This window comes from Ranitomeya imitator, chromosome 2, assembly GCF_032444005.1.
Source record: "Ranitomeya imitator isolate aRanImi1 chromosome 2, aRanImi1.pri, whole genome shotgun sequence".
NCBI classification, from domain to species: domain Eukaryota; kingdom Metazoa; phylum Chordata; class Amphibia; order Anura; family Dendrobatidae; genus Ranitomeya; species Ranitomeya imitator.
The window spans coordinates 32,243,833-32,258,218 of record NC_091283.1 but is presented as its reverse complement, the minus strand read 5'-3'; the positions used below and the strand labels follow the sequence as shown (position 1 = coordinate 32,258,218).

Below are 14,386 nucleotides of genomic sequence, written 5' to 3'. Positions count from 1 at the left end.
GCCTGCCTGTAGCGTACACACGGGAGTGGTCAGAACGAGGCACAGATCTGATCTATGGCGGCAGTGTAGGATTATATGAGGAGGATGTTTAGGGTCTGTATAATCTGACCCATTATTTCCTGTCCCCCTCCCGCAGAGCTGCGGCATTCATAACACAGCTGTTTTCCCATGACCTCTGACTTTTCTTTTTTTTAACCCTTTCCCTGCCAGAGCTGTAGAAAAGCTATTGACAGATTGGCATTGTATGAAACGAAACTACACGGTTATAGCGGGTATAGACCCGGCCCGCACTATAGGGCCAGGCTGGAAGACGTCTCGTCCATAGCTCTGCACTGAGGTGTCCTGTGAAGGTTGGCAGATGTATTACATAGAAGTCCATGGAGATCATGCCAACCTCTCCGGCTTCAGATATATAAGCTCTGGTAGTATATGGGAAATAGAATAAATCGCTGAAACAGAATTAAGAGAGTGATACAAGTTCTCTTTAAAAGCTATGGACACATTTCACATGTAAAATAAATCACTTTTACACAACAGTACTTAGAATTGCGGTTTGCGGTCTTCATTAATTTATATCCCCCCTCTTATGCAGTTTGCAGTCTGATCTAAGTTTCAGGGTTTTTTTTGTGTGGGAGCGTCTTTCCCAGTAATATAGGCTGGACGTGAGGTCTGTGTATATCCAGGGTTCGGCTGTCTTTACATGCTTTCAATTATCAGCACAGCTCCAGAACTGCACTAAATTTCTTGTTTTCTCTGCCCTCCCTGAAACTGTAGATGCTTTCTACTCGCCCCATTTTCACAGCATTCTCTGCCCTCCCTGAAACTGTAGATGCTTTCCTCTCCAACCCCCATTTTCACTGCACACCAGTATACAACTTCCTGCTGTTTCTAACGCTGACGAAAGGGGCAGGTGGAGCGGAGAGAGTTGTCGGGAGCTGTAACATCTTTGCAGATCACAATGCTAGAACATTTTTAGTGGAAACTGATTGGAAAGTCAATACCCTTTCCGTTTAGGAAGCAAAGGAACAAGAAAAAAATTTAATTGTGCCTTCCAGCTCCATTCAGATCCAAGATTTAGCGGACTGTCATGCTGCCCCCATAGAGAGCAGTGGCCCCACCCTGACAAAATCCCTGCGTCCAGTCACTTGTACCCTCTATGCCCCCTGTATACTCACCTCATTGATATCTGACTGACGAGTCAAGGACCATGGATCAGAACCAGAACTTAGTTACTGTCCCCTATCCTTCGGCGGCAAGGTGTGACGATAAGTGACCGCAGGTATACAGTACATACATGTCTTAAACGCCTCGTACAGCTGGCACCGGACCACCAACTTAGTGCCGGCCTCACAAATCTGAAGCCTTTGGCACCTGTAATGATGGTATCTGGGCTCGGAGTGTGTGGCACATCCTGAACCCGTCCTTCCTGCAAGGAATGTGGTCTGATTGCTTTTTTTTTTTCCAGGCAATCACTTATGTAAAGCAGACAATAAAGCAGTGTGCTTAGGCTGTATATACCCATTATATACCTATTTTATGGGTTAACTCCTCCTGACCTTCTCCCAGTAGGATTCCTTGCGGAAGCTTTTTTAGCCCATATGCAGTATATGCCTATTTCTTATGCGGTTTTTTACTTTCCTGGTGGTGGTCACTTTCTGTCGCCCAGGACGGTTTGGGTGTGATCCTTGCTTTATTAGCCCTGGGAATGTGAATTTTCTATTTACTTAGGAGCGATCAGTAAGACGCCGCTGTTTATTTAGTGAACTCGTAATGAACTTTGACATATTTCGCTGTTTATTGGAAAATCTTGGACTTCTATATAAGCCTCGTCCTGATGTTCCTCTGTATTCGCAGGGAAGTAGGAGAAAGTATAGATGTTGTTCAATATAGTACAGAAATAATACTGCCACATAGTACCAAAACAACAATTATAAATAGTGCTACCACCACCTCATTAACAACCGTATAAGCAGTAATGCACAGACCGCCTAAATAAATAATACTGCCACATAGTAACAGTACCAAAACAACAATTCTAAATGGTGCTACCACCACCTCCTTAATAAGAAACAACCGTATAAGCAGCAATGCACAGACCGCCTAAATAAATAATGACGCTATATAGTAACAATACCAAAACAACAATTCTAAATAGTGCTACCACCACCTCCTTAATAACAACCGTATAAGCAGCAATGCAAAGACCTCCTAAATAAATAATGCTGCCACATAGTAACAGTACCAAAACTACAATTCTAAATAGTGCTACCACCACCTCCTTTAATAAGAAACAACCGTATAAGCAGCAATGCATACAGCACTAATGTAATGGCAGCATACAGTGACCATATTATAGCAGTGCTATGAAATGTCTAAAAAAATACCGCCATTCAAAAACAGGTGATATCTGAAAGAGAGAGATCTCGCCTCTCGCTTCCTACAGCAGTGGACATTGCATAATGCTGCTTGGTAAAGAATGTGCGATGCCGCTCTGTTCTTTATCTATAGGACTGAAGATGGCCAAGCGCGTTGCCAGAAGAACAGGACCACCGTTCATCATCTGTCTTTGGTGGAAAGACCTCTTTAACTGTATGGCGGTTTTTAAATAGATTCTTAATAAAACCACCATACAATTAAAGAGGTCTTTGACACTGTTTTACTGTTATGTGGTCACTGTATGTTGGTATCACGTGAGAACTATATGGCGGTATTTACATGCATTTCATTGTTACATGTACATTTTACTTTTTTGTTTTTCTTCCGCTGTTGAAATACTGCCATAGAGCGCTCAAATACCAATTTACAGTGGCTGAGTAATAGATCCGCGGGATAGGTGATGAATATCTGAATTCTGGAATCCCTTATCCTGTGGATCTGTTATTCAGCCACTGTAATTTATGTTTGAGCTCTATAGGTTGGAATTTTCACTTGGATTTAAAAAAAAAACTGTACAAGTTGCAATGCAACACATGTACATACCGCCAAATAGTGCTCAAATGATATATAATACCGCCAAATAATGCCGCCATATGATTAGAGGTTTTACCCCTTCAAGATGGATGATGAATTATGGGGATTTATCCTCATGGACTTCCACTGATCATAATTCCCCCTCACTTCCTACTGAAATTAATGGAGCATTGTGGTCAAGAACGTGTGAAGCCACTTAATTTATTGTCTATAGGACTGTGGTAGATGGCCAAGCGCGCTGCCAGAGAAACGGGACCCCCATTCTAGAGATCAGTGAGACCAAACATGTGCGATGCCACTTCGTTTATTGTCTATAGCACCGCCACATTGCTGGAGGAACGAGGCCACTGTCCTAATAGGGCAGTGGGCAGATATTCATCACCTATTTTGAGGAGCTGTTGTTGTGGTATATTGGCATTTTTTTCATCACTAGATGGCGGTAATACCAATGAGGAAAAAAAACAACACGTGAATATCGCCATACAGTGCTTATATAACGGCTTTATGCAAAGTTGCCTAATACCCGTGCGATAAAATGTCTAAATACTACCGCTATACAATTAGAGGTATTACTATCAAAGGTGAGAAGTAAATGTTTGATCACTGGGGGTCCCATTGATCATTAGAACAGGGGTCCTCATCCTCCAGCTATGTGCTTCTGTGGCCTCTCCGTTTATTGCTTGAGGAAGTAGGGTAGAAGAAGGTGACTGATTGGTGGGAACCCCCAGCTTTGGACATTGAATGTCTTTGGTGGTCCCCAGGGCCAGATCATCTGAGGTGATCCTCCACCAGGGGCACAGATCACACACCCCTAATGGCTCGTCTCCATATCTGAGGCTATCCGGAGTTTTGTTATGGCATGGTACAGAAGCTGGTGCTACCTCTGATCCCATAGTTTTCTGTGGGATCATTTTCAGTCATCGTATGTGCTGGTTCTTGTGTTGGATTGATCCTATACTCCATCTGGGGCCTTATCGTTGGTGGGGCCTTATCGTTGGTTGGGCCTTATCGTTGGTTGGGCCTTATCGTTGGTTGGGCCTTATCGTTGGTTGGGCCTTATCGTTGGTTGGGTCTGACCAGACCTGACTGATGTTTGGAAACCCAGTCTGAGGCCGGCCATGATGGTGCCACTGGTTCTCGATCTACGTACCCGAATAGACAACATCACATTCTTGAAGATCCCTTGTTAGAGGATCACGGACCATAAAGTGTTGGAATGATCTGACCAAATTAGGAGCATCAACTCAACCGGCGCGGTCTTAATTGTGCGTTGACACTAATCTCCTCTAATCCCGTCTCTTGCAGTCGCTGGCTTCCAGTGTAGAAACCGATATTGGATCCGTGTGCGAAACTGACAGAGCTCCGAGACACAAAAAGAAGGAGTGAGTATGACTGCGGCCGAGGCGCCATGTGCAGAACCGGGCCTGCCCAGTAATGCCATCTCATAGGCAAAAGCTATGGTGGTCCACGATGAGGGGAAATCGTTCCCAAATCTCTGTTGTTGGTCGGGCCCACGCACAGGCCGTACACTACAGTAATATTTCCAGCCACATTAGTAGAGTTTTGTTATGTACCCGGCAAATTCCCTTTGGTAATAAAAAGAAAATATGACATTAACTCAGGAAATGAGTCACATGTAAGTCTCCACTAGTGTGAGGCACAGGCGTCAGGACCTGGTGCCAAATCCAGCCTTGTTCTCCTCGCTGTTCTTCTGTGAGTGTATAGGTAGGAAAGTGTGGACTATCGGGTGTGTATATATAATGTATATGATGGATCGCCTTCCTTCTCTCAGACAGAAGCACAAAAGAAGTCATTTGTCTCTGTTCCGACTGTGGCCCTCCCACTCGTCTAACATTACACGGTAATTACCTCTATTCTAATAAGTGTTTGTGTGTACAGTGCCTTGAAAAAGTATTCATACCCTGTGAACGTTTCCGCATTTTTTCACCTTACACCTGCAAACTTAAATGTGTTTTTGATTAAGTGTAAAGGAAATGCTACAGGGTTTTCTAATTATTTAAAAAATATACCGTAAATCTGAAATTTGTGGATTGCATTTGTATTCAACCCCCACCTTGTAGTCTGATGCCCCAAAATAAAATCCTGATTGGCCAATTGCCTCCTGAAGTCACATCATTTGCACATTGCGTCCACCTGTGTGTAATATAGTCGCCATATAACTGCAGCTGCTCTGTGAAGGCCTCAGAGGTTTGAGAACATTAGAGCTCAAACCGCATCATGAAAACCAAGGAACACACCAGACAGGTCAGGGATAAAGATGGAATTAACTTGGCATTGTGACATTTGGACTGTAGATCAGCCTGGAAGTGTGAAATGCACTGCAGCAAAAAAGAATGTTATTTCTTTGTTTATTTTTTTTTTAAATTGTGAAAAGTCTTTTCAGAGGGTCATTTATTATTCAACCCCTCAACCCACCAGAATTCTGTTTGGTTCCCCTAAAGTATTAAGAAGTAGTTCAGGCACAAAGAACAATGAGCTTCACATGTTTGGATTAATTATCTTTTTTTCCAGCCTTTTCTGACTATTTAAGACCCTCCCCAAACTTGTGAACAGCACTCATACATGGTCAACATGGGAAAGACAAAGGAGCATTCCAAGGCCATCAGAGACAAGATCGTGGAGGGTCACAAGGCTGGCAAGGGGTACAAAACCCTTTCCAAGGAGTTGGGCCTACCTGTCTCCACTGTTGGGAGCATCATCCGGAAGTGGAAGGCTTATGGAACTGTTAGCCTTCCACGGCCTGGACAGCCTTTGAAAGTTTCCTCCCGTGCCGAGGCCAGGCTTGTCCGAAGAGTCAAGGCTAACCCAAGGACAACAAGGAAGGAGCTCCGGGAAGATCTCATGGCAGTGGGGACATTGGTTTCAGTCAATACCATAAGTAACGTACTCCACCGCACTGGTCTCCGTTCTAGACGAGCCCGTAAGGTACCTTTACTTTCAAAGCGTCATGTCAAGGCTCGTCTACAGTTTGCTCATGATCACTTGGAGGACTCTGAGACTGACTGGTTCAAGGTTCTCTGGTCTGATGAGACCAAGATCGAGATCTTTGGTGCCAACCACACACGTGACGTTTGGAGACTGGATGGCACTGCATACGACCCCAAGAATACCATCCCTACAGTCAAGCATGGTGGTGGCAGCATCATGCTGTGGGGCTCTTTCTCAGCCAAGGGGCCTGGCCATCTGGTCCGCATCCATGGGAAGATGGATAGCACGGCCTACCTGGAGATTTTGGCCAAGAACCTCCACTCTTCCATCAAGGATCTTAAGATGGGTCGTCATTTCATCTTCCAACAAGACGACCCAAAGCACACAACCAAGAAAACCAAGGCCTGGTTCAAAAGGCAAAAAATCAAGGTGTTGCAGTGGCCTAGTCAGTCTCCTGACCTTAACCCAATTGAAAACTTGTGGAAGGAGCTCAAGATTAAAGTCCACATGAGACACCCAAAGAACCTAGATAACTTGGAGAAGATCTGCATGGAGGAGTTGGCCAAGATAACTCCAGAGACCTGTGCCGGCCTGATCAGGTCTTATAAAAGATGATTATTAGCTGTAATTGCAAACAAAGGTTATTCCACAAAATATTAAACCTAGGGGTTGAATAATAATTGACCCACACTTTTATGTTTAAAATTTATAAAAATTTAACTGAGCAACAAAACTTTTTGGTTTGTAAGATTTATGCATCTGTTAATAAATCCTGCTCTTGTTTGAAGGCTCTAACTTATTTGCATCTTGTTAAACCAGCTAAATCTGCAGGGGGTTGAATACTACTTGTAAACACACTGTGTGTGTGTGTATATATGTATGTATATATATATATATATATATATATATATTACCCAAAGAGTTCAATTTTAGTTACATTAATCTGGCTTTTTTGGAGTAATGGCTTCTTCCTGGCAGAGTGGCCTCTCAGCCCTTGTTGCTACAGTACTCGTTTCACTGTGGATATTGACACAGTCTTACCATTTTCTGCGATCATCTTCACAAGGTCTTTTTGCTTTTGTCCTTGGGTTGATATGCACATGTCGGACTAAAGCACGTTCATCTCTGGGACACAGAACCCATCTCCTTCCTGAGCAGTATGATGGCTGGACATTCCCATCTTGTTTGTACTTGAGTATAATTGTTTCTACAGATGAACGAGGCACCTTCGGGTATCTTGAAATTTTACCCAAGGATGAGCCAGACTTTGGCAAGTCCACAATTCTCCTCCTGATATCTTGGCTGATTTCTTTAGACTTTCCCATGATGCTACACAAAGAAGCAGTGTGTTTCAGATGTGCATTAAAATACATTCACAGGTCAGGTGTGTCTCTAATTAACTCAGATGTTGCAAAAAAAACCTATTAGAAGCTTTCAAACACATGACACCATCATATGGGCAGTCCAGGATTGTTTAAAAGCATAGTAATCTTAGTGTATGTAAACTTTTGACTTTTGCAGTAAGCAAAAAATGAAAAATGCCTTAAAACATTTTCTCTCTCATTATTCTGGCATTTGGCAAATATTTAATAAACTTCTGGCCTAAATTCCAAATGCTATGCGTGTCGGAAAAATAACACTACACATCACCCTGAAAACGCCATCCCCACCATCAAACATGGTGGTGGCTGCATCATGTTTTGGAGAGACTTATCTTCTGCGAGGGCAAGGAAGCTGGTCAGAGATGATGGGAAGATGGATTAAGGTAAATACAGGGCAATCCTGAAGGAATACATGTTAAAGGTCGCAAATACTTGAGACTGGGGTGTAGATAGATAGTTGAGAGCAAAGCATATTCATGTGTGTGAACGGCCCAGTCCAGACCGAAATTCCACTGAGAATCTGTGACAAGACATGAAAATTGCTTATCAGACGTCTCCATCCAATCTCCCTAAGTGAGTGTGCAAAGAAGGGGCAAAAATTTCACCTCTAGATGTGCAAAGCTGGTAGTGACAGACCCCAATGATTGCGGCAGTGTTGACTCGGGGTGGGGGCTGAATACAAATGCACATCACAATTTTCAGATTTAGATGTTTTTGTTTTTTAAATTGTTTATAAAAGTTTAATTTTTAAATGTAAGTTTGTGGGTGTAACATGAAAAAATGTGGAAAAGTTCGCCGGGTATGAATAATTGTTCAAGGCATTGCATGTACTCCCAGTGTATGGAATGTATATAATGTAACCTCTTTTACTTGCTCTACTCCTTTATTCCACTGAAGGCCAAGTATAGAAGAAGTTCAGACTTGGGGACAGTCACTTGATGTTCTCCTATCTCATCCATGTGAGTAAAATAATCAACCCTTGTCTTTTATGTATTTTTTTTTTTGTGTGTGTTTTTATTAACTTTGCATTTTAATTTTTTTTTTTTTTTTGTTTTATGTGCCTTGCATTCTGGAAACACAAACATTGCCGTCACCTTTGCCCTGAACTGGATGACGCTCTCGCTTTCCCTGTCTCTGCAGAGTATTTGATGGAGACAGTTTGTAATTACCTTCTTATCGCCTTTGGACGTTATCAGTACTTTTATATTAAGGTCTCTCGACCACCATCATCCAGACAGCACAGAGGCAGGCATATCTTGTCTCTGCAGCTGCCGTGGTACTACAAATCGCAGCAGGCGCATTCTGGACAGTTTTTATTTACAGACACTATTCATGTTTTTGGCCACTATGGGGTTTAAGTATAGAAACCCTGCATATTAATATAGCTTTATCAGCTCTCTTTATGGCTCACATAGGCGTTGTCACCCACCTTTCCTAGAACCCAAAGCAGCAGGTATGCATCAATGCTGAAAATGAATGTGTCATTGCATAACAATGTAGAGACTGCTAGGCTGGCATGAGGAGACTTGTAGACCATGCAGTGCTCCCTGGAAAATTCAAAATGCAAATAGCCACTTCTCAGTGGAAGAGAAAAGGACATGGAGTGCCACCTACTGGAAGTAGCAATCCTTTAAGTCAAGAAAGCAGTATTTGAATGGCCTGTTTGCAGTTGTCCACCAGCTCCCATCGGTCAGTCTGCAAACCGGTTACGGGTTGCCTTGGCCTGTTGAAGGCCCCCATCGCGGTCCTCTTGGTCCTTCAATCAAGCCCAGCCTATTGCTATAAAGTCAAATTTAGCTATAAGTAAAAAGTGATTCAAGTATCGTTTGTACTCTAAAATGGTATCAAATTAAAAACATCACACAAAAAAACAAGACTTCTTTTGGGGCAACTGAAGAAAAAAAAAACACGAATCTCAGAAATTGTCGACAAGAGAACCCTGTTTTTGTCCTCTGTGAAGAGGTTCATTGCATTATTACATAGTAGGGCAGAATTGCCATTTGGATTTCTCGGAAAGCTGAGTGATCACTTTTGTGTCAGATTTAAAGGGGTGGTCAAGCAGACCCATTTTAATGCACTGCAAATAGCCAGAAATGGCCACCCATTAATACGAGCCAGTGATAGACCGAGTGAGCAAATCTACCAGGAGTCAGACCAAGCAAGCACATGGGGAATCGGTGAAGATGATTAATGATTAATTGTATTCTTTTTCCCAAGCTGAATCTTTGAAAAAAAAATTCACTAAACAACCCCTTTAAGAGAAAAGCTCGATGCATTCTCCTTCCTATAAATTTCTTGCACCTTGAAAATGGAAAAAAAGCCAACTCAAGGACATTTTAATTACAGCATTATCCAGTTTTCATCATGAAGGCATTGTGCCTCTTTTTTTACGAGCTGAGGATTGGGGATTTGCCGCCTGTTGTATTGCAGTGTGATAAAGCGACATTGTGTCATTCTACTCTGTGACTGGACCTGAATGGAGGCCGTTGTCTGCTTTGTATCTGCTGCGGACAGATAAGGACCTGGCCTGTTCTCCTTCATTGTAGCTGGAGATATTGTTTCCTGGGCTCAGGCGGAGAATTTGGTTTATAATGTAAATTCATTAACCCCTTAATGAAACCGTTCCAAATATTCGCTTGAGCCTCCTGCCCAAGCATCGTGTACCATTTTTTTTGTTGTTGTTTTGTTTGTTTGTTTTTTTTTCCAGGCAGCCATAAGAGAAGGGCAAAATAAAATTATGAAAATATAACCTTTTCTTATTTGAACTGCGAATATTTATATGGATTCAAAGGTCACAAATGAGAAAAGATAAAAGACCGGTACACTGTTCTCCATCATTCCCCGACCTTTCCGATATTTATACATGGAAACTAAATTTTGAAAACGTCTGGAGTCTGAAATCTCGGCACTTCCAGCCTCGGCTGCCATCACTGAGGTCATTAATGATCGTCTGAGGAAGGTTCTGTCGCTGAATGCACTTGGGCAAATTGTCAAGATCCTCTGCTGGCAGCTCCTCTAATGATGTCCCCGATGGGTGACAAGTCCAGAAACGCTGTGGACATGGGAGCAGGTTTAGGCCACACAGGTTGCTCACAGTTGAAAGACCAACATGTGGCCTGGAGTTATCATGTTTGGGGGGGAAAAAGGCTTCTAGGACACCATAGTAATGGCTGCACCACCGGTTCCACCAATAAATCAATGTAACGCTGAGCTATTCGTGCACCTGTAATGAAGACTACAGGGGTCCGGCTACCGTACATTGTCACCCCCACACCATAATCCCAGGAGTAGGATCGGTGTCATGTTCCATCCTGAAGGCCTTATGGCATTGCCCATGTGGTCTCCAGACCAATATCTTGGTATCATTGCATCCAAGACAAAAGCAGGAATCGCTGGAGAGGACGGACCTCCTCTCCAACCTCTATTGCCATTTTGCTCTGCACCATGATGGCCTTTGAGAGCAGTGGTGTGAGGTCAATGGACACCTATAGCGGACTCCTGGCTCGTAGCCCAATGTTGTGTAGACGCCTTCTGGTGATTTGTGCAGACAACGTGTGATATCTTGGGCTCGGTATGTGACAAGCAGCATAGCATGGAGAAATAGCCACACCACTTCTTCCATCATTTATCCAAAGTGTCCCGGGAGGTCATTTTTCTTCAGGACAACCCCAGGCCGCGTGTTCCTCATCCTATGGCGTGTGTAATCCCTTGGCTGCAGCATCTCCAGTCTTCTCTCCCATCAAGCACATCTGGAACATTATTGGTTGGTGCCTATCAGCCATATCCTCCTTCTTCTCCTCTCGCTTCCTCAAACTCAATGTGGACAAATCTGAACTCATCATCTTTCCTCCATCCCACAAATCTTCCTTACCTGACCTATCTATTGCAGTCAATGACATCATGCTTTCCCCCGTACCAGAAGTCCGCTGCCTCAGAGTAACCTTCGACTCTGCCCTGTCCTTCAAACCACACATCCAAGCTCTTTCCACCTCCTGTCGCCTCCAGCTCAAAAATATCTCCAGGATCCGTCCTTTCCTCAACCCCCAATCTACTAAAATGCTTGTGCACGCCCTCATCATCTCCTGCCTTGACTACTCCTCCACACTTATTCGCTCCTCATCCAATCGCCTCCAAGACTTCTCCCGAATATCCCCCATCCTCTGGAACTCTCTGCCCCAACACGTCTGACTAGCAACCACAGTCGGATCCTTCAGACGGAACCTGAAAACTCATCTCTTCAGGAAAGCCTACAGCCTGCACTGACCCCGCTGCCGCCTCATCACTATCGAAGCTACCGCCTCACCAACACCGGAGCTACCGCCTCACCAACACCGGAGCTCCTGCAACCCTCAACCTACTGTCTCCTTCCCCATAATCCTGTAGAATGTAAGCCCGCAAGAGCAGGGTCCTCGCCCCTCTGTATCAGTCCGTCATTGTTAGTTTGTTTACTGCATGTGATATCTGTAACTTGTATGTAACCCCTTCTCATGTACAGCACCATGGAATCAATGGTGCTATATAAATAAATAATAATAATAACACAGGAGCTGCCAGCAGAAGATCTTGATGATTTGCCCAAGTGCATTGACTTTCCTCAGACCACCATTAATGACCTCAGTGATAGCAGCCGAGGCTAGAAGTGCTGGGATTTCAGCACAAGGCACAGACTCCAGGCTTGAGATATCCAGAGGTTTTGACAATTGTGTTTCCATTTCTTTTCATGATTTGCAGACCCGGAACGTCTCCATCCTGTGATTTCCACTTTTCCTTCTTGGTGTTGCAACTTCAATATTGAGTACATATCCCAGTGTGTGTCTATACGTTAGATCTTGAGCAATAATGTGTTTTTATGTAAACCTTCATCTAACCTGCGAAATGCGTTAGGAACCAAGTAACTCTTGTTTTTTTTTTTTTTCACCCTACAGATGGGCGCGCTGTTTTTCGTGTATTCCTACAGTCCGAGTTCAGTGACGAGAACCTGGATTTCTGGTTAGCTTGTGAAGACTATAAAGAAACGCACCCGAACTTTATCCTGCACAGCAAAGCACGCAAGATCTATCAGCACTACATCGCGTTTCAGTCCCCTAAAGAGGTACAAGTATTATACAGTGGACCACACGGAGCCCCTACTGATCCATTCATTGTGTCTGGAATTCAGCGGTGAAAAATCTCATCCATGTAAAATTCTGCAGTCACTACAGGAATTGTTTGACGAAACCAAGTTTCATATACCCTGATGTTGTTTTCTTTTGTTTTTTTTAAGCCTCCGGAGGGATATATAATGTAGACCACGAGTTTAATATTTTAATTAGATTTCCTGTATTGGATCTCTGTTTCCATCTCTACGGGGTAAAAATAGTAAAATCCGCAGACGGGAAAGAACTGAGAATATAGAGGGGGGGTAAAGGCTCCACGCGTTTCAGAACCTTCATCATAGTTTTTATTACTTGGTAAACACTATAGGAGTATTCCGGTTGGGACAACTTGTCACTTATCCTGTATATGGATAATGACTTCTAGATCGTTGGAGGGGGTCCGAACGCATTTGCCGGAATGGGGCACTTTTATACTCGTTAAAGTGGTACAGCAGTGCGTATGCTCAACCCGTTGCTACGGCAGTCCCTAAAGAATGAAAGGAGCTGCAGTCGAGCATGTATACTGCCGGGAATAAAAGTGCCCCATACTAGCTATCATTGGGGGTCCCAAGAGATCCCAATCACGCGTGGTAGATAGGTGATAACAAGTTCTAGCTGGACAACCCTTTTTAATCAGAGGAAAGTGATTGTGAATGTAGCTCAAAAATAATTATCAAAGAGCAAAACTCCCAAAAAAAATGAGCCGCAGTATGTCAGTATACGGGCAATGTATAGGAATATGTTCACACTCAATACGTAAGATAGAAAGAAAAAAAGCAAGTATTTTACTGTAAGTAGAATAATGGTACATACGGTGCTTGGTAAACTGTTTTTGATTTAAAAAAAAAGCATAAAAGCCATCCCAGCAGCGCCAAGGTGCACCAAAATTTGGACAGTCCTATACGATCTCTGATATTAGAATCTTACCGTGTTTTTAAAAAAAGACCTTAATGTTGTGAATAAGGAGCAGGGCCTGACTGTGGACACCCAGCAATGGGAAGCTGTATAAATATACTGCCGTGACCTAAGAAAGGAAGGCCACACCCTTGTTTGTACAGAGTACAAAAGCCTAAAGCAAAAACAAGAAAAATGATCCGAAGTATTTAGAGATGTTGGAGCTTTTTGAGGTGTCTGTGTAAATACCTTCAGGAAAAGCTCCTATTTGGGAAGTTTTTGGAGGAGGATTTTGTTTTTTTTTTCTCTGTCTATAAATCTAGTCTCGTTATCCAACTGGGCGTGATCCTTAAGTAGACGCCAACACCCACTTGACTAACGAGACTAGATTCACATACAGGAAACAGGAGGCCATATCTCTGGAACGGAGAGGAGCAGAAACAAAAGAAAAATATTGCCGAATTAAGGAGAACAGCGGCATTTACACCCCTACCACGCTGGCTCTTTCTTTGCTTCAAGGCAGTTTTTTGTTTGTTTGTTTTTTCTTAGGGATGCAACAAAATTTCCAAATCATTGGGCCTGCCATATGCAAAAAAAAAACAACATCCCGTGGTTGTGCCCAGTTCAATTTTCCCAAAATAAATCTCTATTAGTGCTTTAATACGTTTAAGAAAAAAAAGGAGTAAAGGTACCTTCACACTGAACAACATTACAATTATAGCAATCCGTGACGTTGCAGCGTCCTGGATAGCGATATCGTTGTGTTTGACACGTAGCAGCGATCAGGATCCTGCTGTGACATCGTTGGTCAGAGCTAGAAGGCCGGAACTTTATTTCGTCGCTGGATCACCCGCTGACATCGCTGAATCGGCGTGTGTGACACCGATTCAGCGATGTCTTCACTGGTAACCAGGGTAAACATCGGGTTACTAAGCGCAGGGCCACACTTAGTAACCCGATGTTTACCCTGGTTACCATTGTAAATGTTAAAAAAAAAAAACAAAAAAAAAAACACATACTCCCATTCCGGTGCCTGTCGCGTCCCCCGGCGTCCGC

The 14,386-nt window shown here is 43.3% G+C and overlaps 1 protein-coding gene across 1 annotated transcript in view; it reads left to right on the top strand.

Moving 5' to 3' along the window:
• The window catches only part of LOC138661599 (regulator of G-protein signaling 3-like), a 41,694-nt gene that overhangs the window by 17,554 nt on the left and 9,754 nt on the right, over positions 1-14,386 (top strand). The window contains exons 3-6 of the mRNA XM_069746419.1: positions 4,276-4,352; positions 4,763-4,831; positions 8,199-8,260; positions 12,227-12,393. Coding sequence (XP_069602520.1) covers positions 4,276-4,352; positions 4,763-4,831; positions 8,199-8,260; positions 12,227-12,393 — 375 coding nt within the window. The remainder of the gene's footprint in view (positions 1-4,275; positions 4,353-4,762; positions 4,832-8,198; positions 8,261-12,226; positions 12,394-14,386) is intronic.